Source organism: Chelmon rostratus, chromosome 6 (genome assembly GCF_017976325.1).
Source record: "Chelmon rostratus isolate fCheRos1 chromosome 6, fCheRos1.pri, whole genome shotgun sequence".
In the NCBI taxonomy this organism is placed as follows: domain Eukaryota; kingdom Metazoa; phylum Chordata; class Actinopteri; order Chaetodontiformes; family Chaetodontidae; genus Chelmon; species Chelmon rostratus.
This window is the reverse complement of record NC_055663.1, coordinates 9,701,187-9,726,483: the sequence shown is the minus strand read 5'-3', so window position 1 is coordinate 9,726,483 and position 25,297 is coordinate 9,701,187. Positions and strand designations below refer to the sequence as shown.

The window sequence follows — 25,297 nt, the reverse complement described above, 5'->3', positions numbered from 1 at the left end:
CAGCACTGTAGGTTTCACAGGAAGTCACCGGACTCCAGTATAAACAAGGTCAGGTGCATTAGGGAGAAAACACTAACAGCTGACAGGATACCAGTATAAACAAGACCAAAAATAGTAAAAGATCAAGTATGGGGCTGTGGCATAACTTTGTATCCATGCCCCAATTTTAATATAAAAAGAGATGCTTCAACAAGGAAAATCAGTCTGTTCTTCAGCGCATACTCAGGCTTTGTAATTTGTAAAGAGAATAAAGCTCTCTGGACCCAACTCTTCTGGACTCCTGTAGTGTCAGTCTGGGGGTTATGTGTCTTGTGCACTTGAGTGCAGAAAGACAATTAGTGTGTAAAAAAGGATGTGTAAATACATATGTCTTTTTCAAGGCCATCTCTCTTCCTAGAGGCCATATCTCTGTTTAGATGCCTGTTGGCTCTATGCCTGTTTGTTCTCTGTTTTAAAAAAAAATAACCTAGGGACCTCCCAGACACCAACAGAACCAGGTACATGACCAGATGAATCAAATATCAAACATATGTCAGATTAAGCATGATCAGGGGTAAAGTGATGTCTGGAAGGTAGACCACTTTTAGTTGTGGTATTTGAGGCCACGCAGAGCCACATAGGGTCAGATCAGGAAAAGATAAACCAGAGGTGGTAATGTTTGAGGGGCTATTAGGACTAAATCTTCTATAGATGTAGGTATAGATTGTCGCAAAGGAGAGCATTCCTTAGTAGGACAATGCCTCGAGCATGATCTGGTCTTTGAGATAGGAAAGATATGGGTGGAGTTAGACAAAACGGCATGCTCTATATTGTGTTGTCTGATCTGACCCTGAAGCAGTCTCAGATGGCCGGCATCTGATCTGATACTGCTTGTTAATAAAGTTCTCCTTGTATCAGCAGAGTTCTTCCTGCACCATCATCACACCACTGCTCAGCAGGACCTGGCTGATAAACATCAGTAGCTTATACACTGGGGGTGTTTTGGGAGTCATCAGATTCCAGTGCAATGCAAAGGCTGGGAACATTAGGGGACAACAGCTGACAAGACACCAGTATAAACAAGGCCAAAAAAGGTAAAAGAAGGATTATGGGGGCATGGCATAACTAAGTATCCACACCCCCACTAATAGTATAAAAGGTGAAAGAAAATCAGTCTGTTCTGCAGAGCATACACTCCTCTAGACTCCGACATTCATTTCAGACTCTGTTCTTTTACTGAAGAGAACCTGATTACTACTTAAACTTAGAACTGACAGCTAAAGTGAAACAGTTAAGACTTGAGAATAAGGCAGTGAAACGTAATCTGAACCTGATCCAGTCAGAATCTGGTCTATGACGAGGCATCAGAAAATCCAAGTCACTCTGACACTCATTTCAGACTCTGTGCACCTTCTGGGAAGGAATTTGTTCACTTCTTCAAACATAGAATCTTCAGCTAAAGTAACACAGTTCAGATTTAAGAATAGGGCAATAAGGCTTAATCTGAACTTGATCCAGTCAGCAGCTGGTCCTTGACGGGACGTCAGAAATAGGCCATTCTAATACTGAAACATTGTTCATGTACAACCCTGTTGTTATTATCAAGTCCAGAATGTTGTCATGTTGATGACTGGTCTCATTTACATGTTGTGTAACTGCAAAGCTGTCCAGTAAATTCACAAGCTCCGCAGCTTTGGAGTCATTCTTCTGGTTGATATGAATATTCAGGTCTCCATTCAGGATTAATCTGTCATATCTAGTGATACCAAGTGTGATTAATAGCAATGAATATCTTGCTGGCCGATACAATGTAACGATGAGCACTGATTCTTCAATTCTTTGATCTCAAGAGCTCACCCAGGTCAGTTCACAAACAGTGTATGAGAAATGTCTGCACTGCCTCCTCCTTTCCTGTTTCGTCTCACTGACAGATTACTGAGACAGGTACCACACGGTATGGGAATGCTACGTGTTCACCCATGCAATGAGAGTTGCTGATGGAGAGGCTGATGGAGCGAGCGTTGGTGCTTTTATTTGATTTTTTACTTACTGCATTTGCCTTTGCAGAGGACGACATCAGACCAAGTTCTCGTTGGAGCTGATTCCTTTGGTTTAGAAGCGGTGCTGCGCCAGTAAGAAACATCATTTGGGAAGGCTGGTTTGTTGCAGTAATACTCTGTAGGCCTGCATCCTTTGACAACGTGTGCACTGGTATTTGTACAATGTTTTTTAACATTTCAATTAAGGTTTTATGATGCCTCATTAGACTTCTGATCAGAATATCTTGTATCCATTTCTGTGCTCTTCTAACAATGGAAGCCATACAATACACCTCAAAGACTGTAAACCGAGTCATTTATTCACACATCCGTCAAACGAACTATTGCAAGCAGCGAAATTAAACAAGAATGACAACATCTTTGTCCTGCTCAGTTTGGGGGTTTGTTTCAGACGAACTAACATTAATTTAGATAAGAGCCAGGTCACAGCACACTCTCCTGACTCCCACACATATCAGGCAGCTCACATTGACCTACTCAGTTCTGGTGAATCAATTTAAAGAACAATTAAAAAAAGTCATAAAAAATATATCACATTTTGTGTTTCTTATAAAAATAAGATGCAATATGTAAAAATATTCTTAATGTACAAAAACATGAAAATATAAAGCTGTAACTGTAATATACAGTCCACAGTTAAGTTTTGCATAAAATATTTTTTGAAACATGAGGAAACATACCATAAGTTGATTTAAAATACTTTACGGCCATGTTAACAGCTGACGACTCTGTGTGCAAACTGATGAAAACACATGTGATCTATACACAGTAGTAACATCTTTGACCGTTGAGAGCGAAGACATACAAAGCCAGCAACAATTTCCATTTACTCCTTGAATACACAATAGAAAAACACAATCATTTCTGTAATAATCTTAAAGGGAATTTTCTTTAAAATGAAGAATTTCCCAGAGAGAAGAAAGTATTTGACGTGAAAACTGTCTCTGTTGCCACTGAAACTCCAGCCTGTCATGTTATCCATCCAGGAATTGCTTCATCTTCTCCATGTATTTCTTCTGAAATTCGTGGAAGCATGTGGAGGTCTTAGGGACGGAAGGCAAATGTAGAGGACAGGACTTCTTCTCTGGATTTGGACACCATGTATCTATGGTAGAGTTCATTCATAATAATCAGTAAAAACTGTTTAGCCATTTCTTAAACAATAAAAAGCAATAAAAACGATAAAAAATTATATATGCTTTACTACTTTTGTTCATTACCTTTTTTCGTCATGGCAGTTATGTTGGAGCGCTTGCGTTCTTTCAACAACGGCACTCTTATCTGAAAAAAATAACAACAAAAAAAGAAGGCTTAGTTGACAGAGGACACCGAAAAAACATTTTCTTTCTTTCACTTTAATTACAGAGAGGAACAACTCTTTATTACATTTTGAAACTGTAAAGATTGCTGATTGGCTTTCCAAAATTTCTTTCTTATGAGGAATCAGTCTCTGATGAGTCTGTTCTTTAATCACATGACCAGTCCAGATAAATAAGAAGGTTCCTTCTGCTCTCCACTGTCAACACTGTTCCCTTGGGTCAACTGGGTGTGGGTTATAGAATGGACTATGTCGTGAATGGGATCATTTTGGTTCCAGTCGCCCACTTGCTAAAGAAGTTGAAATTAAGACAGCCAGCTCTGTGTGACGAAAGCATTTAATGAGGTTAAACACACACACCCTGTGTCTCCCTATGCTGAGGACTTTTCTTTTTTGAAGCGGGTTGGATTGAGTGTCAGAGGTGTACATCAAGCAGAGCATTGCACAAACAGTGGGGAGTTCAGACCGATGTTGCAGTCTGCTGAATTTTGCAGTCTGCTCTTTGATGGATCACAAAAACCACCTCCCAGCTTGACAGAGACTTACTATGACAGACTGGATGTGCTTAAAGTGAGCAGGAAACGCTTTGCAGCGTCCTCTGATAGCTGAGCTCTGATGCACATTCACCTGTCAAAGACGACCACAGAGACATTTGACCCAAAGCAAGCTGTTGAGCTGTGGATGGAGACAGCTGATCTGAGCTTCAACCAGGGACTGAAAAGTGCATCTTTATCAACTACCATGCAGGAAGATTGTGTTTATTAAGACCACACTAGTGAGTACAGCAGAGGTAAGTACTACACAGAGTACTCACCTCAACACCTGACTAAAACTGAAACTGTTTATAGTGTCTTCTGTGGCTTTGGAAACACCTTCTAACATCTGAGCAGGTAACTCTGTACTCAAAGTGATGCCATCAGGCTTATCTTGGCTTGGGCTTGGAGACTGAAAGTTTTTAGCAGCAAGCCTTTGTTACAAACAGGTCATGTGGAGTTTGAAAATCAAGTGATTTGCTGCATTGATTTTGACCATTCCTCTTTAATCCACCTCTTGCAAGTCTCAACTTTTTGGAAGTTTAATACTATAACTGCTGTACCACCTCCAAAATCTCAATATTATGACTTACTTGGAACATGGTAATTGGTCTCCTGTCTTCCATTGGACCCGTCTTTGAAGTTGAAGGTTTTGGGTAACACAGTGAACCTCAGGACATAATTCTGCTGGAGAGGAATGACAGCTTGGCTTCCATTCTCAGCATTACTTTTCTCTTGATCAGCAGGCTGTTCGAGTGTGACTGCATCCTTCTTTGTCTTCTCCGTTCTGCATTTGAGTCTGTCAGAGAGAGTCCTCCTCCTCAGACTTGGACTGCGTTTCGTATTTCGATTCCAGATCCTCATTTCAGTAGAAACTGGCAGCTCCTCTGTGTTGGTGGGGCCAACAGTTTTCTTGAGACTCACCATTGACAAAGAGGCAAAAGCAAATTTATGTGATTTCAGTTTGTTTCTGCACCTAATTTTAGTCGGTGAAAAAATTCTCCTTTTTCCAAGAATCCATTGTTTGACTGAATATTTCCCTGTCGGGACAGTTTTCCTGGGCTTTCTCCTCAAGGGACTGAGAATGACTTTGAGAACTTCTGGAGGTTTTGGTAGTCCATAAGATGCAGCCCCTGCAGATGACAAGCATTTCTTTCTGCTGCCATTTAAAAAGCACCTGTCTTGTGGTGCTGCTGAGCCAAACAGTACCAGTTGTACAGCTGTAGAGTTTGAAGCTAAAGGTTCACTGTCAGTTGTATCAATTAAAACCTCCCTACGTGTTGGCTGTGAATCCACATCGACAGGGGGTTTGCATTTGTTTGATTTCTTAAGGGATGGAAAAAATCTATCAAGACTACTCAGTCTCTTCCGCTTTCTCTCAACGGTTTCATGTCTTCCAATGAGGCTGAAAGGTATCTGGAGGGCAGATGTTGCACTAATTTGAGTTTGTTCTTCTTCAGTTTCCAATGATGACGCAGCCTCATTGGTACATGTCAATTGAGTCTGGCCACCAAGGTCTGACATCTGGCTGGCAACTTCACTTTCACTGCTGGGGAGATTTTCAATTTCATTGCCATTACTGACTGAAGTAAAGGACTGCGTACATCCTGTATATTTAAACTCATCATGTATACAATGCACTTCAGAGTCTGACTGAATTGTACTGTCGCAGCTGGAGAGATCTTTGTCTTCACCTATGACTGCTACGGTTGACTGGCTACTGTTCATGCTTATCTGGGAAATGTTTTTTGGTTCTTTGTCAAAATATGAGTGAGATTTGTGGTCATTGTCAGTTAAGGCAGTGGTTTGACTGAGTTCATTGCAAGGCTCAGACCGACTACATGTCATAAATTGACTGTCGATGTTATCCTTGCCCTTCAATTTATTATCTCCTTCTGTGTGGAATTTGCTGTCATATCTGATGGCAGGCATGTTATCTTCCTTTTGTACTGTTGTCTCTTTCTTATCAAGGGTCTTGACAGCACAGTCTTTAAGACTTTGCTCATTTTTGCACTGACAATCACTAATAGGTGTGTCCGGTCCACATTTCATTTTTATCCACTTTGAAATGCAGCAAACCTGTTCTATTCTTTTCTTCTTTTTCAGTTTGGAGTTATTCTTGACTGTCTCTGGCTGACCGTCGGTGTCCATTGTTTGTGCTTGTACTTTTTCAAAGATACGTTTGGCCTCTTCTGGAGGCAAAACTTGGATTTCAAATGAGTAATATGGGTCACTGGAATCGGCACTGTTTGTTTTATTAGGAGAGGCAACTTGTGTTGAAGTGGCATCAACAGTGGAGGCTTGAGTTTCTTCACCTGTGTCAACTGGTTCCAGCGCTGTTTGTGACAAGACCTTGTTTGGTACCTCACTTAGAATTTGTGCAAGATTGCTGTTGACTGTCCAAACCTGATCTGGCTGGCTATAACTTTCAATTGTGTGAAGACGTGTCAAAGAAGCTGGGAAGCCAAACTCTTTATCAATGTCATCTAACTGCTCATTGACATTCAACCATGAGGATTTGTAGGGAAGTTCTGAATAAACTTCATTATCTATGAGGACATGGTAATTGCTGAGTTGCTTCCAAAAGCTGGGCTTTACTTGTGACAGTATGACATCAGATGTTGTGTGTTCACTGCAGAATTCTCTAGTATCAGTCATTAAATCCTTGTACCAGCCTGTCTTGAGCTTACATGACAGGTTTTTAATGTTGCCATTCCAAAAGAGGCTTAATAATTTGGTTTCAGAATCAAACTTTATAAGATCCATTTTGAGCTTCATCTGAGCTTTTTCAGAATCCTGTATCAACTTAATTAAATTGACAACTCTCCATGGGATTGTTGGGACTGAGGAAAGCTCCAAGGCCTTTGGATCAGTTGGATCCTCACTTTGGTCACCATTTTGGTTAACTGGCACTTCAGAGGTTACTGATTGTTGCGCTGTTAGTGCAACATGCTGGTCTACTTGCATGTTAATAGTTAGCTCAGATCTTGTGTCTTCTGCACATAACTGTTGTGACACGTCCTGATGCACATCTGAATCTGAAGACGACACAAAAGTACCATCACTGGATGCTACTGAATGGCTGATTCCAGATTTGTTGGACCTTATTTGATTTGGATTTTCTGGGTAAAGATTAGATCCTTCTCTCAAATATGGAGCATTTTTGTTTTGTGCCACAACTGGTGAAACAACTAATCCTTGTGAGTTACTTAAACATTCATCTGTTGCAGTGTGCTCGGCTGATTGACTGATTGTGTTAGAAGAAGTTTGCTTACTGGAAACCTGGTAGCTTTCCTGTGACAACGGCTGCACAACAGCTCTGGTGCCCGTGTGACCAGGAGATGAGTGAATGGAGCCGTCATTTGCCTTGGCTGATAAGAGCATTTCAAGTATATCAATCACTTCACAATTGTTTGCCACAGATGATTCAGTCTTATCTCTCTGTTGTGAAATGTTCTCCGGCAATTTCAATGATCCAACAAGATTCCCCTTGTTACTTTTAGGAGAAACTGCAGTGGCTGCCCTGCCTCCATTTTCACTTCTATCTGCTGTTGCTGTGACACAGAATGCATTTGGTGCAGAGCTTTGCTGTGGCACAGGCACAGTGTGCTGTGCTGTTGACATAACACTGTGGGTGGTTTTTGACAAAGATAGTTCAGAACTGAGTGGTCTGGATCGGGAGGCATTTGGGTTGTAACCAGTCAGCATCACCGGTTGCATATTTTGATTCGACTTCGTCATTCTGACCTCACTGACAAGCTGCTGCCCTCTGTATGATGAACTAGTATTGACTAGAGAACAACCACCTGAGCTAACAGTTAATGACTTGGATGGATTGTCCGCAATTCTTGCGATCATCTGGGGGCTGAGCATTTGCTCTTGCGTATTAGAAGGATTTGAGGGAAGCTCATTTGTTTTTGACAAGAAACGGTGGGTGGCTTCTTCCCTGTTGTTATGTATTGAGTTGAGATAAACTGGGTATTGTTGAGTTTTCGGACTCATGCTGGAAACGGGCAAAATATGTTTACTTGATGATGAGCATGCAGTGATGCTTTTGTTTCTGAAAGACTGAGAGATAGCGGCACTACAAGATGGTAGGGCATTTTGTCTGTGATTCTTATTATGAGCAGTCTGTTTGTTATGTGCAGCACCAGACACCAATGTACTGGTGCAAGCCACCTGTTTATGTGGAAACCAGGAAGCTGTTGCAGTCTTTGTTAAAGTGGGTTTAGTCGACTTTCCATTTACAATTTGAAGCATGCTTTTCAGAGTCCTACAAGGTTGGACATCAGGTGCAACATTCCCATCCTGTGTCCTTAGTGACTGCTTCCCATGAACTGTACCCTGTTGATTCCAGTGCATTGACATGTCTTGCTGAGGGTATGTAGATTTTGCTTTCAACATGTTGGGTGGACTTTGGGTCGATGAACTGATTAATACAGAGTTCGGATAACAATTTTGCTGGTTGGCACCATGAAGTCCATTAGCGACCAGCAAAACCATGTTTCCACTTTGAATATTTGCAAATGAGTTTTGTGGATTGCCCTGTAACACTTGTTGATAACAAGTGTTAGTCTTCCCTACAGCTAGCTGCTGAGAAGAAACTGCCAGAAGAGGAACTGCTAAGGTCTGAAAGTTTAACATTTGTCCATTAGAGTAAGCTGTATTGCAAAAAGTGAAAGGGGCACTTTGTGGTGGTCGTACACCTGTGTTCAATGTCCTTTGATGATATGAGTTACTTGCTGTCCCATCTTGCTGATTCCACATGGTGTCCTGGGTAATGTGAGTAGCAGCCTGTGAGGATTGTGCGGGTGGTCCAACCTGTAGGTACTTCCCATTTATGCTTGCACAAGACTGCATTTTGTCCTCTGTTAGCCTTGCAGTAGGTTGAAGAGGGAACTTTCCTGAAAGAGAAATTCAAAACTATAAGCGTTGTGAAACACTAATGTATGCACTGACAAATTGTTTAGTATACAACGTTACATAAAAAAAAATCTATTTGGTGGGCACACACAAGCCAGATCATGTTAGCCTGTACCTTCTGCTGCTGTTCTGGTCCAGAGGAGACCAGTGCTCTTCCCCCAACACTTTCAAGTCAAGATAGAAAAAGATAACAAATAGTGGATAAAGGAATGAGCCACTAATAAGCCTTCTTGTTGAAAGTGGACCACCACAGAGGGGTTGGGAGTAAATCATGACTACTGAAGGATACACAAAGTGGACGTTGTTACAGTGAATGGCAGATCTTACAGAATCAGGAACCTGAGAGGATCAGATAAAGACACAAAAGGAAGAATAACTTATTTTTGGAAAGAAGATAAAACATATGGTTGTTGAAGGAAACGCATGCTCATTAGAACGGCAACATGCGCAGCTTCTGATAAACAGACCTACTGCTGTAAGGGGGGTGACAGGTCAGAGTGGATTCGAGGAACACTACCAATTATTCCCATAAAGACTGTTATCAAATTATTTGTGAACACCATATCAATCAGGCGCAGTTTCGGAGGAGGCATTAGATACTGAGGGACATGCTATTGTGGGAGACATATCAGATTTTACTATTTTGAGTAGAGAAATCAACTGGAAGAGGATACAACTCCCTGACAGGGGAGGAAGGACACTTTACAGCAGTATTAGAAATAAGAATACAGTAATCCCTCGCTATATCACGCTTCACTTATCGCGGCTTCGCAGATTTTTTTTACAGTGTTTTTTTTTACAGCGCTTTTTTTTAACAGCGCTTTTTTTTACAGCGCTTTTTTTTACAGTGCATTGTGCTCTGAATACTATTTGGCTCAGTGGCTTCACTGTTTAGAAGTGAAAAGTTGATATTTTTATGACAGTTTTCGTTTCTGCACATTCTGCCAAATTTGTTTGCAATTTTTCTCCTTGACAAAACCCACAATGTCGAAGAAGCGTTCTGCGCCGACAAAGGGGCCTCCAGACGCACCGAAGAGGCCGAGGAAGATGCTCACTATTACAGAAAAAGTTAAACTTTTGGACATGCTGAAGGACGGTAAAAGCTATGCGGCTGTCGGGCGTCATTACGGAATAAATGAATCTTCGGTTCGTTACATAAAGAAGGAGGAAAATAAAATCAGGGCGACAGCAGCAATAAACTTTAACACGGATGCAAAAAGAGCTGTGACAGTCCGCAACAAGGCCGTCGTAATAATAGTAAAAATGAAGATATATCTACTTCGCGGATTTCACTTATCGCGGGTTATTTTTGGAACGTAACCCCCGCGATAAACGAGGGATTACTGTATTAATTATTCCCAGAACAGTGCAGTGGAAAGCAGGAGGGACAATAGGGGTACAGCATATATACAAAACTGCACAGACAGCAGGAAGAATTATTGCTGTTTTAACTGCATACAGCCAAAGAGAATAAACAATGAGAGAGGTAAGTGTGTACAAGAAATAATGAGCGGACAGGAAAACCAGCAATTAATATATTGGAGAAAATACACCTCCTCAAGAGACAGGAGATGCGACAAACACCCCGAGGATGGAACAAAAGAACAAAAAACTTTGGCCAAGGAAAGAACATATGATGTGAGCATGGTGTTAACACCGTGGCTCATGTGACTCACATGATAGCTAGGAGGGTCTATAATCCTGCAAAAGCATAAATACCCGAGACTTGCCACCAGTCAGTTAGAACCGAAGAAGCTTCTTGGATGAGAGGCAAAACGTTCTAATATCTTCTAGAACAACAAGCACGTCCAGTTGCCTTTGGAAGCACTTAGAGAAAAGAGAAGAGGGTAAGAGAAGAAGAAGTACTAAAACTGTTTCAAGAGGAAAGAAGGTGCGTGTGGCAACTAATGCAGATGAAAAAGATGAATATAAGGGTAGACTATGAGATGAATGGAAAGCAGGAGCAAGGAGGAGGGACTGTCTTCCACATTACGAGAGCCAGAAGAGTAACCAGTGTACGACTTGAGACACAAACATATCTTTAAACAACCAAAGAGGGGAGCCTCCAGATTTAGTGGGGCAAGAAAGAGAATAGCAGAGGCAGAGAGACAAGAATCAGAAGAGTGATGCAAGATGGGAAAAGGATAATAAAGTACAGCTGAATCAGAAACAGAGGAAGAAGTACTGACTCAATAGCCCAATTGAGATTTATAGTCAAAGAGGCAGCGGTGGGGGACCTGCATGCCACCCTGAAGTGGACCACTGATGGTCATGTTGCCTTTGATACAATCAAAACACTGTTGCAGCACACCCCTGCACTTATTCTGCCAGACTACTCAAAGACATTTTCACTATGTTTCATGCAGTAGCAGGCATGCACGTGGAGCACTGCCCCAAAATACAGGAGTGGGGCAGCACACACAACCATTGGCCTGTTACTCCACAACACTGTCCCCAGTAAAGTAGGGTTTTTCAGACTGCATTCAGGCTCTGGCTGCAGCTTATCTGCAACATGAAAAAGCATCATCAAGTGACGGCAAGACTTACGGCTGTTGGAATATCCAGATGTCTCAATAAAAGAATGTAAGGTCAAAGAAAATCCTCTGCAGATCTCATGCCTCTACCAAACCATGTACAGGAACATGAATGTATAACAGAGGTTGAAGCCTTCTCTAAATTATGACCTGACATGAGTGCAACTCAGCTCATTGACCCTGACCTAACCTCTTTTGTTGATGGATCCTGTTATAAAGACAGAGATGGTTTGAAAGCAGGATATGCTGTCATTCAGTAACACAACACAGAAATGGTGGTATGGGAAGCTGAACAATGCAGTCAACCATGCTCTGTTCAACTTGCAGAGCCTACTGCATTGACCCATTCCTGTGAACTAACAGGTGGTTATTCTGTAAACATTCATACTGACTTCGCCTATGTTTACGCTGTATGTCACCTGTTGAGCTACATGATAGTCCAAAGGTTTCCTAAAGACAGATGGGTCGACCAAATTGAAAGACTGATTTTGGTCCTGATGAAACCCAGCCGCATCGCAGTTCTCAAGTGTGCTGCCCACAGAAAAGACAGTAAATTAATAACGATAGGGAACAATGCAGGCGAGAAGCGGCTAAACACGCTGAAGCCAATAAGAGGGAAAGAGAGACATGCTGGAAGTAGAGGATTGCTTCAGCAGATGGGTAGAACCAAACCCGCCAAACATAAAACAGACATGGTTGTAAAATTCCTATCCAGAGAGGTCATTGCCAGATTTGGGAGTTCTGATTGAAAAAGTTCTGACAATGTTTGTGGATCAAAAAGTGAAAGGACCCCTCCAGAAACTAGGAATAAAACAGAGATTGGTCGTGTGTCAAAATTTGAATGGCTATGTGGCTCAATTAGGGAGATTCTTTACCTCTTGCACTAATGGCTTACAGAAGTAATGCTAATGTGAGCAAGATAAACGCACATGTAAAACAAATGTCTAACATACATCAAGCTATCTCCCTCCTGCTGTCTCTAAGCAGGAAAAGCTGAAGACAGATCCACCAGAAAACCAAGAGGAACCAGGTGATAAGGTGTATGTTCAAGTGTTCTGAAGAAAGCAGAACAACCAAGAAGAGAAGGCCCATTAAGGTGGTCAGAACAACTGGCACTGTTGTCCAGGTGAAAGGATAACAATGGTACCAACCTGGTACCAATTTAACCACCACTGAGAAGGACCCGCATGCTGATGAACCCAATGGGAGTGGGAAAGAGGCCATGACTGGAAGCCCAGCAGCCCCAGCGAACACCACGGAGGAGCTGACTGAGCCTGTTCAGAATTCACTGAGGGAATGGATGGTCAGGTATCCTGGGACTCCTGACACTGATGGGATATCTCCCGCAGATGATGCCACAAGCAGTGGGGACCCTAGTCACCACTGCTCACCAGGATATGACCCTGCGGATCTCCCTACTATCGACTTCTCAGTCCTTGCCTGGGGTTAGACACAAAGGAGCAGCAATGGCAGACCCAAACCAGGCTGTGAGAAATGTGGACCATGGTAGTGGCAAGTTCCACCCCTTCAGACAGAATATGGGTCACCGGAATTTGGAACCAAGTGAATGAAAGATTACAATCAGCAGATAACTGGAACAAAGAGCACTTTGTAATAACTCAAAACCTGACAGATGAGCCAAAGGACAAAGAATAAACACCTGAGTTCAAACAAACAGAGCTCAACCCTGGCAGCCTACAAACACAAACGGCAAAATGTACACTGGAGACTGGGCTAGAAGATGACAGACAATATGCTGATTTGGGACATCACAAGCTCTGTGAGCAAAATTGGCACGGGTACACAATGGAAGATGGGATATGCAATGTTGTCAACCACCACAAGAGGAGAGTGCATTATGGCTCAAGAGACATCATTTGACTGTTCCACTAAAACAGCATGTGTGACTGACACATGCTCCATCATAAGGCAGGGACAGGCATGGAAAACAAATCTAGAGCAAAATGGAAAACAAAAGCCTTAATGTAGAACCCGCTAACTTTTTACAGCAAGGAAAACTGTATCAGCAGATCCCTGACTATCAAACTAGATAACCCCTGGCTTTCTAAACAAATAGAAGACATAATAAATAGAATTATGCCCCCAAAACAATAACATAGGAAAAAGTTAACTAAAAGGAACGATACACAGAGATGACAACACATGGCTAAAGATCATAGAGAGATGTGGAAAACAACAACAGCTAAACATTGGTGTCTTGACAGGTGATGTTTATCAGCCAGGTCCTGCTGAGCAGTGGTGTGATGATGGTGTAGGAAGCACACCTTGTGTTGAAGAGAACTTTATTAACAGGCAGTATCAGATCAGAAAACTCTGCCGTTAACATACAGACAACAATGTTGTTGTTGTCTTACTGAGGAGTATTTTCCTCAACTGTTACCAACTATACCTGTCAACATATATCCACCTCTATAGGGGATTTATGTCAGAATAAGCCTCTATGTATACAAGACCACATCTGGATTCCCTCTTGCTGGTCTGCCCTGCCTGACCTCACATACCACAACTGAGAGTGGCCTACATTTTAACATCATCTCACCTCTGATCATGCTTAATCTGACATAGGTTTGATTTTTGATTCATCCGATCACATACCTCACGGGCTAAGCCAGTTGCTCCCTGGACCAGCAAGAAAGTGAAAAAGAGGAGGATCAAAGAGCTATCACTGTATTCCAACAGGCGATGTCGACACACACACACACACACACACACACAGAGAGAGAGAGAGAGAGAGAGAGAGAGAGAGAGAGAAAGTAATGTGGCTAGCGTAGGTGGAGAGAGCTAGCAGCTGGTTAGGAAGAGCTCTGGGAGCCCTCAGCCTTAAGACTACGAAGTGTTACTTTATTCTTTGGGTCTTAAAATGGACCATTTGTTTGGTGTGGTGCGTCAGCCTGCAACCTCAACTCTCAACTACAGCAATTCACAACAAAAGAAAAGGGCGACCACACCTTTTAGTGCTATTTGCTATTGCAGTAACAACAACAAATCCCCAATTGCTTTACGAATATTTTTATTGCATGTTGGTTTATTTTATTTTGTTGTAGTTATCTTAATTTTATTCTTTCTAGTCTTCTTATCTTTCTTACTATCTGTTCCTTACATGGGGTTGCAATGAAAATTTCATTGACATGCTCAATGACAATAAAGACTCTTGAATCTTGAATTGTGGCTGGTAATTTAGTGTCAAACTGAGGACAAGATGTGCCCCTCTGCTCTGTGCTCAGAAGCATGGGGAAGAGGGGCACATGAAGAGGATCTTTGTAAATATAATCTACTGGAGTCTACTAACTCTTATTTCTGTTTACCCAATGAATCATATCTCTGTTTACTTAAGAAATAATATCTCTGTTTGCTTAGTGAGTCATATGTCTGTTTAGTTAGTAAGTCTTTTTACTATCTCTGTTTTGCTTGGCCTATGTTCTGTTCTATGTTTAAAAAAAATGTCCTAAGAGTTGGCTGGACACAAATAAAAACACCAGAAGTTCCTAAGATCCCAATAGATACTGATGCCAAGGGGATCTCAATGGAAAATCCCCAAAAGCTACAGTGGAAAATTACCAATAGAAATTAGGTAAGAGGACATCCAGGGGGCATGAGAGGGAAAAGCCCCCAAAACAACAAAACACCAATAGAATCAGAGTAAAATGTAAAAAGATTAAAAAAAGGATGTGGCCAAACCATATGGCCATGCCCGACAATAGTATAAAAAGTGACGTTCAGAGCAGAATTTGAATCTGAAGAAAAGCTGACTTCTCCTGAGACTCAGATTTTTTTAAGATTAAAGACTTAAGAATTAGACAGAGAATCATAATTTGACCCTGATCCAGTCAGAATCTGGTCCTGGCAGGAGAGCGACGTCAGTAACAAACACAAACACACACAAACAGTTGTATTTACAGTATAACACTGCTATGGACCGTGCAAAAAGTGCAATATTGGCCAGGACTGTGGAAAATGTGCACGTGTAGCAAAATACACCATCTTTACCGTAGTAATCCTAACTTGAATCCTAATTCCAAGCAGTAACTGTGAAGCATGAGTCGGCATTTTCTATTATTCTCTACTGTGTGTGATCCTCGTCTTCAACTTTCTCTAGCTTTGTAATGTACCCTTTCCATTTTCACCGTTGTTGTTCCACTGTTCCTGGCTACGCTGTACATGTGGTGAATGCGGCAATTCTGGTTCGTTTAGCGAACTTACTTTAATCTCGACGAGGTCCACCTTCTTCCACTGTAGCGGTCGTAGCATCCGGAGTCAGAGTAGCTCCTCTTTTCTTTTCTTTTTTGACATTTATTCAACCATATTTCGTCTATTTTAACGCAATGTTGCAACCGACTAGGAGAGGAGCACCCCCCCTCTGTCTGCCTGAAAGACGGATAACACCCATCCCGTCCCGACACTGCGCGCGCAGCCTCCCCCTCAGCCGCGCACATGAGCGTGTGACGTCACAAGCAGGAGGCGGACCCGTGCGCTGCTTTCGCTTTTCGGTAACCTGAGGTGAAAATAATGGTAACAGGATGAGAGCTGTTGGACACTGTGAGTGCAGCCTTCATGCTCTTATGTGCATGAAGATGTAAATAGGTGTCTCCGTTTGGAGTCCTATGTGTCCATATTAAGTCTTATGTTTCCATGTTTCCATTTAAAAAAAATGACAGAGCATACCACTAGAACCAGTTAAGGCAAGGCAGCTAATGCACTGGAGGTCTTATGGGTCACCAGACCCCAGTTTAAACATTTGCGGAATTACTAACAACTGGCCAGTATAAACAAGGCCAAAAATGGTAAAAGATCAATTAAGGGGCCATGGTATAACTTTGTATCCACGCCCCAATTTTCAAGATTCAAGATTCAAGATCTTTATTGTCACTGAGCATAACATGTCAATAAAATTTGTATTGCATTAGAAACAATAAGAAAGATAAGAAGTAATAATAAAATAAAATAAAGATACTAGAATAAAATAAACTAATATGCATATAAAAATATGTGTAAATGCAATAAAAACATACCAGACATGAGAATAAGAGAAACAATAAACAATAAAATATACCAACAGCATCAAATATACCAACAGCATTTTTGTATAAAAGGTGATGTTTTATCAAGGAAAATCAGTCTGTTCTGCAGAGCATACTCAGGCTTTGTAATCTGTAAAGAGAATAATGCTCCCTGGACCCAACTCTTCTAGACTGACATTCATTTCAGACTCTGTGTGTGAAGGGAACCTGACCACTTTTTTACTACAGCATCTATAGCTAAGGCGATACAGTTCAGCTTTGTTGAACTTGAGTTGAACTTTCTGTATACCAACTGGCCCATCTGAAGATTTTCCACCACAGGAGTCATGCCCAGACAAGTTCAGATATGCTTACAGGATGTCTATATATGTCCATATTCTTAAATTTTATTTCTGGAACTGGACTGTGATGGCAACAAGCAAAATATGGACTTTAAGCAGAATATAATGGTGGAAATCCCCAGAATATGATTCAATGAAATAAGTTCAAAGGGAGGCCCCTGGAATTAAGCTCCACCTGGGATATGAAATAAAGATATATAGTGCAGGAGAATCTTCTTGAAGATTTTCCACGACAGCACAGTTTGGGAACACACAATAAACCACATTGTACTCCTATAATTACTGGTAATTATTAGAGTTATTCTATTGATGTAAAAGTGGACCTGAACCCAAGTGGTCCAGGCTTGGGTCCCTTTTCCCCACAGAGTACAGACACCAATACATTTCAGAGGGCAGAGGAAAGCACTGAAAGAGAAACAATAAAAAGTCTTGTCAGGCCAAAAGTGAATATTGATGGGAAAGGCCTTGGATTGAAGCTCCGAATCAGGAGGAGTGAAGGTATGTATAAATGAATGTGATTGCTGTTTCTGATTCAGCTGCTCCTTGGATCAGCTCAGGTCTGTTGTACCTGCTTTACGGCAACCTTTACCAAAACCTATTTTACACTGAACTCTGACGACCGTTCCTGCTTATTGCATTCGCAAATTTAGCTCGGGATCTGATCTGACCCAATGAAGATTTCTATTCCACCCGAGAGAGAAGAGGAGTACACTTCTTGTCAAACTCATTTTGACAGGCCTGACTAATCGTCATCCAATCAGGTGTTGCCACTTCATGATAAGTGTTTCTTGGTATTTTTTCTGGGTTTCCCACCTCCCTCTAGCTAATTTACGGCTTGAGACCCTCAACCTTTAGGACCCTTTAACAGTCTTCAGGCCATTGCAGGATAGGGAGATCCGGGCACACATAGGTCGTAAAACATCTAATGTCTGCTCCACGCAGACACACGTACATTTGGGTCGCATAGTCCATTAAGTCATAAACACTAAGATAGAGACTTTATTGCCCTCGAAGGAAATTCTGAAAATCCCTTGGGGAATTCAAACATCTAATGTGAAGGATGCTGGCATCCGATGTCCGCCACAAAGAGGCCGCTATGGGGGTAAACACACATATCAGTGTCATATAGTTCATTGAATCAAAAAAACCTAATTACGTCTTTAACAGCTGTGGAGATGGAAAAAAAAGACAAAGAAATGGTATTTCTGCTTACATGCATATGTGTCAGTGCACATCCTGAGTCTATACATCCTGAATCGGTCTACAGACAAACAGATAGACAGAACCAGAATTATGCACACCACAACCACCGCTTCATCTTGATGGTACCCAGCAGCAACAGGGTGGAGAGATCTCCGTCTGTCCGAGGGGTCTTACAACACCAATCCAGCCGTGTATCTGGGGGCTGAAGACGAGAGAGTTACATCCTCCACAAAATGGGTCGCAATAAAGGATGAACCATGAACAACATGAACCTAGCCAGGTGTTTGCATTGGTTTCCACACATGACAACCAGGTTCACAAACTGGAGAATGGCTGAGATTTTCATATTCGTTCCACACAAACATGAGGTTTTACTTGATTTTAAATGCTAAATGTGAGTATAATTCACTTTAATTTAGGAACCATGGACTCTCTTCAGAGCCTTCTTAACACCCCTTAGAGCTTATATTCTGAGGTGCCGGCATTGTAAAACTCATACCATGCAACCACTGTTTCCTCAGTCTGAGTGCACTGGGACACTCCTGTCTGCCACAGAGTCACTGTCAGTTTTACACACAAGCTAGGGGCTTTGAGTAAAAGCAGCAACATTAATTTGTAAAAAAAATCCATTACAACTAACATCCATCAAAAGTAACTTTCAACTTTAAAAGAAATGTCAATCCTATACTTGTCCAGAGCCAAGACAGTTTGAAACAGGCTAACATCGGAGACAGTAATTTCCCCTGTTTTTTTACTTTTTTAAAATGTATTTTCAGGTGGAATGTTTCCTGTTGTGATGTCATGAATGAATCAATACACCTCAAATGTCAATATGATAACTCTGATCATTCCATTTGTTTTTATTGGCTCTTGCATGACATTAGTGATGATTGGTCCTTCAAGTAATTAAAAAAAAAAAAATATTTAATCTGAATTATACCAATTGCAAATATTTTATTTTCTTGCTTGGAGAAAAAAATGGCAGAGGGTTGTATCCATTTGCTTTCAATGATAGAATCCAGCTGCAGGTTTAACGTTTCCAAACCGGCACAGACATTTAGAGAAGTCAATGCTAAATTTCTTCTCTAAATTTTAAAGTGTAATTTTTTCAAACTATTTGTCAATTCATTTTGATATTCTAGCCTTTGGGGCATATAATATTTGAGAGCCAGCAAAGAAATAAAGAATATTTGTTCAATACTTACTCCTTACTTACTACAGACATACTACAAGTGAACATGGCTCAAGAAAGGGAAAGGATGCAGGAAGGGGGACCAAGACCCAACAGGGATCTACCTGAAGATGCACTATTGAATGTTGTTGTGTGGTTATAAAGTAAATTACAGTACACAGAACACATCTCTCACATGATCAGGTGGGACTACTTCATTCAGCTTATCTATTGCTGCATTACAAGAAATAGAATGAGTGGGAAGGATGTTGCATAATGCACCAGGTATTGCATCTCAAGGTTTGCAATCTATCAGTAAAGCGGAGGGCAAGGACCTCCACTATTTGGCTGATTGAGGCCGCAGATATGGACTTGACTTAACAGGCTCTAGAGCAGGCATGTCAAACTGATTCCATAAAGGGCAGTGTGGCTGCAGGTTTTCGTTCCAACCAAGGAGGAGCACACCTGGCTGGAATCAGTTAAGTTATGGAATGAGTTTGACATGCCTGCTCTAGAGCAGGCATCTCAAACCGATTCCATAAAGGGCCACGTGGCTGCAAGTTTTCATTCCAACCCAGGAGGAACACACCAGGCTGGAATCAATTAATCAGCTGATCTCAGTCTTCGGCTGATAACTAAATGATCCCTTGATGTTGATTGGTTGGCCTGATGTGCTCCTCCTGGGTTGGAATGAAAACCTGCAGCCACGCGGCCCTTTATGGAACCAGTTTGAGATGCCTGCTCTAGAGGTACAGTACTCACATTATCCTCATGAACACACAAACAGTAAACTAATTGAAAAGGAACAATAGTCTGTTTTCCCTCAGAGCAGTGCTGCTGGCGCATGCAGGGGCATGGACAGGCCTTCTAACAGTCAGTTGGGATTTTGTGTATCAAATTGTGGCTGCTTGACACCAAATTCCTGGGCTGTTTTTTGTTGTCAGTGTGAAAACAAAATGAAACAAACAGTTACCGGCACTCACCTGACTATCCTGAGGATTAACATAGGGCTGTCAACGAATATTCTAAATTCCAGTGTATATTCAAATTGTAAAAAAAAATTATATTCTAATTAAATTAATATTTAATTGTGGAAAAAAACAGTGGAACACCATCGTGCGGCAGCTGCACTGAAGATGCACAATAGTCATAAAACATTGTGCAGCAGTTGCAGTTTGTTTGTTGAGAAAATCTGTTGAAAGCTGACATATGTAAGTCTCTCCTGTGAAAAGAATTTCCAAAGATAGATGTGAAAATATTCTGACTCTACACGTTGTTTCCTCGTATGCATCTCTGAAACGATAAATTAAGAGTTTGTTTCAACCAAACCGGAGTTGGTAATGATTGTTGGAACCGTGAAAAGACAAACCAAGAAGGTTTTGGTGAGTTTCTGTGAACGGAGTCTTGTGGCTTTTTGGGAGAGTGATATTACAGCTGTTCCTTGTTAAACAAAAGGGATTTTACTCTTTAACAAAAAGGTATCTCTGTAGGGATCTTTTCCAGAATGTTGTCAGATGCTCAGAATAACAATCACAGGATTGAAAATGAAAATGAAACGAGCGTATATACTTCAACAATGTGGTACAGGACATTATATCTTTATTTTGTGATGTGGTAGGTATGCAGATATTATAAAAGACATTTATGTTGAAATGATATAAGTTGTAATAAGTTGTATTTTGCATAATAAGATATTTGAATGGTTTGAACCTAGGAACTCAATTTTTGGTCAGTTGTTACAGCCATAACACTCACACAGTTTTTCCTGACTGCCCTCAGAATTGCAACAATAGTCTACCATCACCCGGTCTGTGGGTGTAGTCACATTAGCTGCACAACATGCTAATGCCCAATCTACGAAATAATAGTAAAACAATATATGTAAAGCAGCACAATTTACAGCTTTTTGAATTAATCCATCTTTAAGCTTACTGGTCCTCATTGAGAAATCAGTCTGGACTAAAATGCACACACGCACACACACACACACACACACACACACACGTTTTCCAGTTGTGGGGACATTTCTGCCACATTTCAGTGAAAAATAAATTAATTCCAAGGGGTCTTCTCACCCTCAGATTCTTAAAACCAACAACGACCTGAGGCAGCGTTAGCAATGAAATAACAATGGTTTTAGTGGGCAAGACAGTCACTTTGTTGGAAGTGGTGTTGTGTTACACAGTGACACAGACAAGTAACAGACGGAAAGGCTGATGAGGCCTTTCAAGGGTGCAGGAGCAGTGTTTTCTGTGGGTCTTTTCCTTTGGTGTGAACTTTGGGCTTTGTAACTTTGCGTACATTTTACATGTACTGAAAAGCTACAAAACACACTAAATGAAAGGGACAATCAAAAAGCATAATATGGCCTCTTTAAATACGTCTTAATAATACAAAGGTAGAAGTAATCCGAGCCCTGTCCATGTGTTCTGAGCTGCGTGACATTTCGCAGCCTGCAGGAGGCTGGTTAGTGTCAGGATTTGGACACATTTTTTTCCTTCCACAGTCTGTGAAAGTAGATGGAATGTAACCTGGTTGGATGTCTTTCTGACCCCTGCAGAGACATCCCCATGAAGATCCATGTCTTTGTCATGATGTGACATGATATTTTGAGACCGAACTTTGAACAAGCAGGTATTTTTTAAAGACACAGCTAACTAACACATCTATTCCAAAAGGACAATAGTGTTGCTCAGGAGCTTACCATTGCCGTTGCCATTGTTGTCCAAAATTCAAAGACACATTAATGGGCCTCACTGTTGCATGTTCTTTCATTTTGATGAACATTGGTATTGTAGTTATATATAATAATATATATATAATGTAGTAATAACTCTGTAACTGCATTTTGGGGATGTGTGAGCACACATCAGTGCTAGGAGTGAGTGCTGCTCCAGGTTTACACTCCTGGTGGGAATAAACAGATTTTAGTAGAACAGATAAAGTGTTGGTTGCCTTAACAAACAGCATGAACAGCAAATTCAAACAGGAGCAGGTGTGAAGACAGGCAGGCTTCTTAGTGAAATATAAAAAAATACATATAAAAAATGGGAGTTACTGTCGCCAATGTTGCCGTTAGCCTGTTTCAAACGAAGTCTTGGCTCATGTGTTGAAACCAATGCACCTGGCTAGGTTCATGTTGTTCATGGGTCATCCTTTATTGCGACCCATTTTGTGGAGGATGTAACTCTCTCGTCTTCAGCCCCCAGATACACGGCTGGATTGGTGTTGTAAGACCTCTTGGACAGACGGAGATCTCTCCACCCTGTTGCTGCTGGGTACCATCAAGATGAAGCGGTGGTTGTGGTGTGCATAATTCTGGTTCTATCTGTTTGTCTGTAGACCGATTCAGGATGGATAGACTCAGGATGTGCACTGACACATAAGCATGTAAGCAGAAATACCATTTCTTTGTCTTTTTTTTTCCATCTCCACAGCTGTTAAAGATGTAATTAGGTTTTTGTGATTTAATGAACTATATGACACTGATATGTGTGTTTACCCCCATAGCGGCCTCTTTGTGGCAGACATCGGATGCCAGCATCCTTCACATTAGATGTTTGAATTCCCCAAGGGATTTTCAGAATTTCCTTCGAGGGCAATAAAGTCTCTATCTTAGTGTTTATGACTTAATGGACTATGCGACCCAAATGTACGTGTGTCTGCGTGGAGCAGACATTAGATGTTTTACGACCTATGTGTGCCCGGATCTCCCTATCCTGCAATGGCCTGAAGACTGTTAAAGGGTCCTAAAGGTTGAGGGTCTCAAGCCGTAAATTAGCTAGAGGGAGGTGGGAAACCCAGAAAAAATACCAAGAAACACTTATCATGAAGTGGCAACACCTGATTGGATGATGATTAGTCACACATGTCAAAACAAGTTTGACAAGAAGTGTCCCCCTATTCTCCTTCACTGGAGGTTTTATGGATCACCAGACTCCAGTTTAACCATTAGGGGAAATACTAACAGCTGGCCAGTATAAACAAGGCCAAAAATGGTAAGAGATCAATTATGGGGCCATGGCATAACTTTGTATCCACGCCCCAACTTTTGTATCAGAGGTGATGTTTCAACAAGGAAAGTCAATCTGTTTCAATCTGTGGACAATAAAGTCTCTATCTTACCTTTCTTGTTCATCCTCCCCACAGCTGTTAAAGACGTATTTACGGTTTTGTGATTTAATGGACTGTGCGACGCAAATGTACGTGTGTCTGCATGGGGCAGACATTAGATGTTTTACGACCTGTGTGTGCCTGGATCTCCTCACCCTGCAAAGGCCTAAAGACTGCTAAAGGTTCCTAAAGGTTAAGGGTCTCAAACTGTAAATTAGCTAGAGGGAGGTCGGACAAGCGTAGGAAACCCGGGAAAAACACAACACCTCATTGGAAGATGATTAGTCACACCTGTCAAAACAAGTTTGACAAGAAGTGTCCCCCTATTCTCCTTCACTGGAGGTTTTATGGATCACCAGACTCCAGTTTAACCATTAGGGGAAATACTAACAGCTGGCCAGTATAAACAAGGCCAGAAATGGTAAGAGATCAATTATGGGGCCATGGCATAACTTTGTATCCACGCCCCAACTTTTGTATCAGAGGTGATGTTTCAACAAGGAAAGTCAATCTGTTCTGCAGAGCATACTCAGGCTTTGTAATCTGTAAAGAAAATAAAGCTCCCTGGACCCAACTCTTCTAGACTGACATTCATTTCAGACTCTGTTCTTCTTCCTGAAGGGAACCTGACCACTTCTTTACAACAGCATCTATAGCTGAAGTGATACACTTAAGACTTAGAAATAAGGCAATAAGACTGAAGTCAGAAAATCCATGATCTCTTAATGTTGTAAATATGGTTTGAAGAAGACCCCAAGTGTGCCTATAAGTGCATGATGTATATATTTTCCTTTTAATACTAAGCTGAGTGCAAACACCACTAGATACAAAAACCCCATTAAAGAAGGCAGTTGATAAGGGGGAGGTGCATGACAAGAGCCAAGCATGGACTCTGATTAGAACATAATGGTGGAAAATCTCAGAATAGGAACCATAAAAATAGTCAACAGGGAGGCCCCTGCAATCAAGCTCTACTAGATGCTTCACACCACAGTTTTTTGTCTTATTTTTGGGCACTGGCTGTGAAAAAAAAGATCAGGCTTTACTGAAAGAAGTCCATCAACATCCCAGTGAGGACACCTGGGGGCTGGGGCCTTTCATCACCTCAATTAGAGGACACTTACATGGTACGTGGCATGGCTAATGAACAAAGACAACACTACAAAAAACACTTACATGGGTAGACAGGCATAAAACAGGGAACAAAGACAACGTTAGAAGTCACTGGACAAACACTTACGTGGTACGTGGCATGACAAACGGACAAAGACAACGACCTGACAAAGACTGAGGGTAAGACATGGGCTTAAAACACAAGTGAAGGCAACTAATGAAACACAGGTTAAACAAATCAAACAATCACTAAGGCAGGAAAAAACACAGGAAGTAAAGCAAAAGATGACACATAACGTGAACCTTCAACGTAAAACAGTGACAAATACTCGATCTTTTACTATTTCTGGCCTTGTTTATACTGGTGTCGTGTCAGGTGCCTGTTCAGACTCGTAGCCACCTAATGTGTAAAGAGACAGTCTTCAGAGTTCAATGTAAAATAGGTCTTATTTCCTTGGAAAGCAACTTCTTTTATCTTATCAATGCCCTTGGCTGCACATCATGCACATCAGAATTCCTCCTCCTCCGCACCTCTACCCTTCCTGCGTCCACACACAGTAGTGCTCATAAGTTGTTTCAGGTCAGGGACGAAGTCAGTGGGTGGCTGCATGGGGCCAACAGTGCAACCAGACAAAAGGACAGAGAAACCATCTGTATTTTTCCCTGAGGACTATGGGCCTGCTAGCATAGTCAAGGTGATCCAAGAGTGATTTGGGCAGCAGAATACTGCACACGCTGTCGGGAAAGTCACTCCTGAGAGTGGCTCCCTTTTAAAATCAGCTGCAGTTTTTGCTGCCTCTTGCTTCAGTTGAAAAGGTGCCACTTTACAGGTCAGTGCATTGACATTTAAATCAACTACACCTCATGCGGGTTGCCGGCAATGCTTTAGAATCCAGTACACTAAGCCCTGCCCCCCCGCCCCTGTACATTGATGCAAAGTGCAGAAAAGGCGCAGAACCGCGTTCCCCCT

The 25,297-nt window shown here is 41.5% G+C and overlaps 1 protein-coding gene across 1 annotated transcript; it reads right to left on the bottom strand.

Moving 5' to 3' along the window:
• Positions 1 to 2,854: 2,854 nt before the first annotated feature.
• On the bottom strand, positions 2,855 to 15,728 carry si:ch211-106e7.2. Its single transcript, XM_041939848.1, has 4 exons — positions 15,569 to 15,728; positions 4,484 to 8,794; positions 3,260 to 3,320; positions 2,855 to 3,144 (listed from the first exon to the last, which is right to left on the bottom strand). The coding sequence occupies exons 2-4, from the start codon at positions 8,748 to 8,750 to the stop codon at positions 3,084 to 3,086; spliced, it is 4,389 nt and encodes a 1,462-aa protein (XP_041795782.1). The 5' UTR covers positions 8,751 to 8,794; positions 15,569 to 15,728; the 3' UTR covers positions 2,855 to 3,083.
• Between the last annotated feature and the right edge of the window lie 9,569 nt (positions 15,729 to 25,297).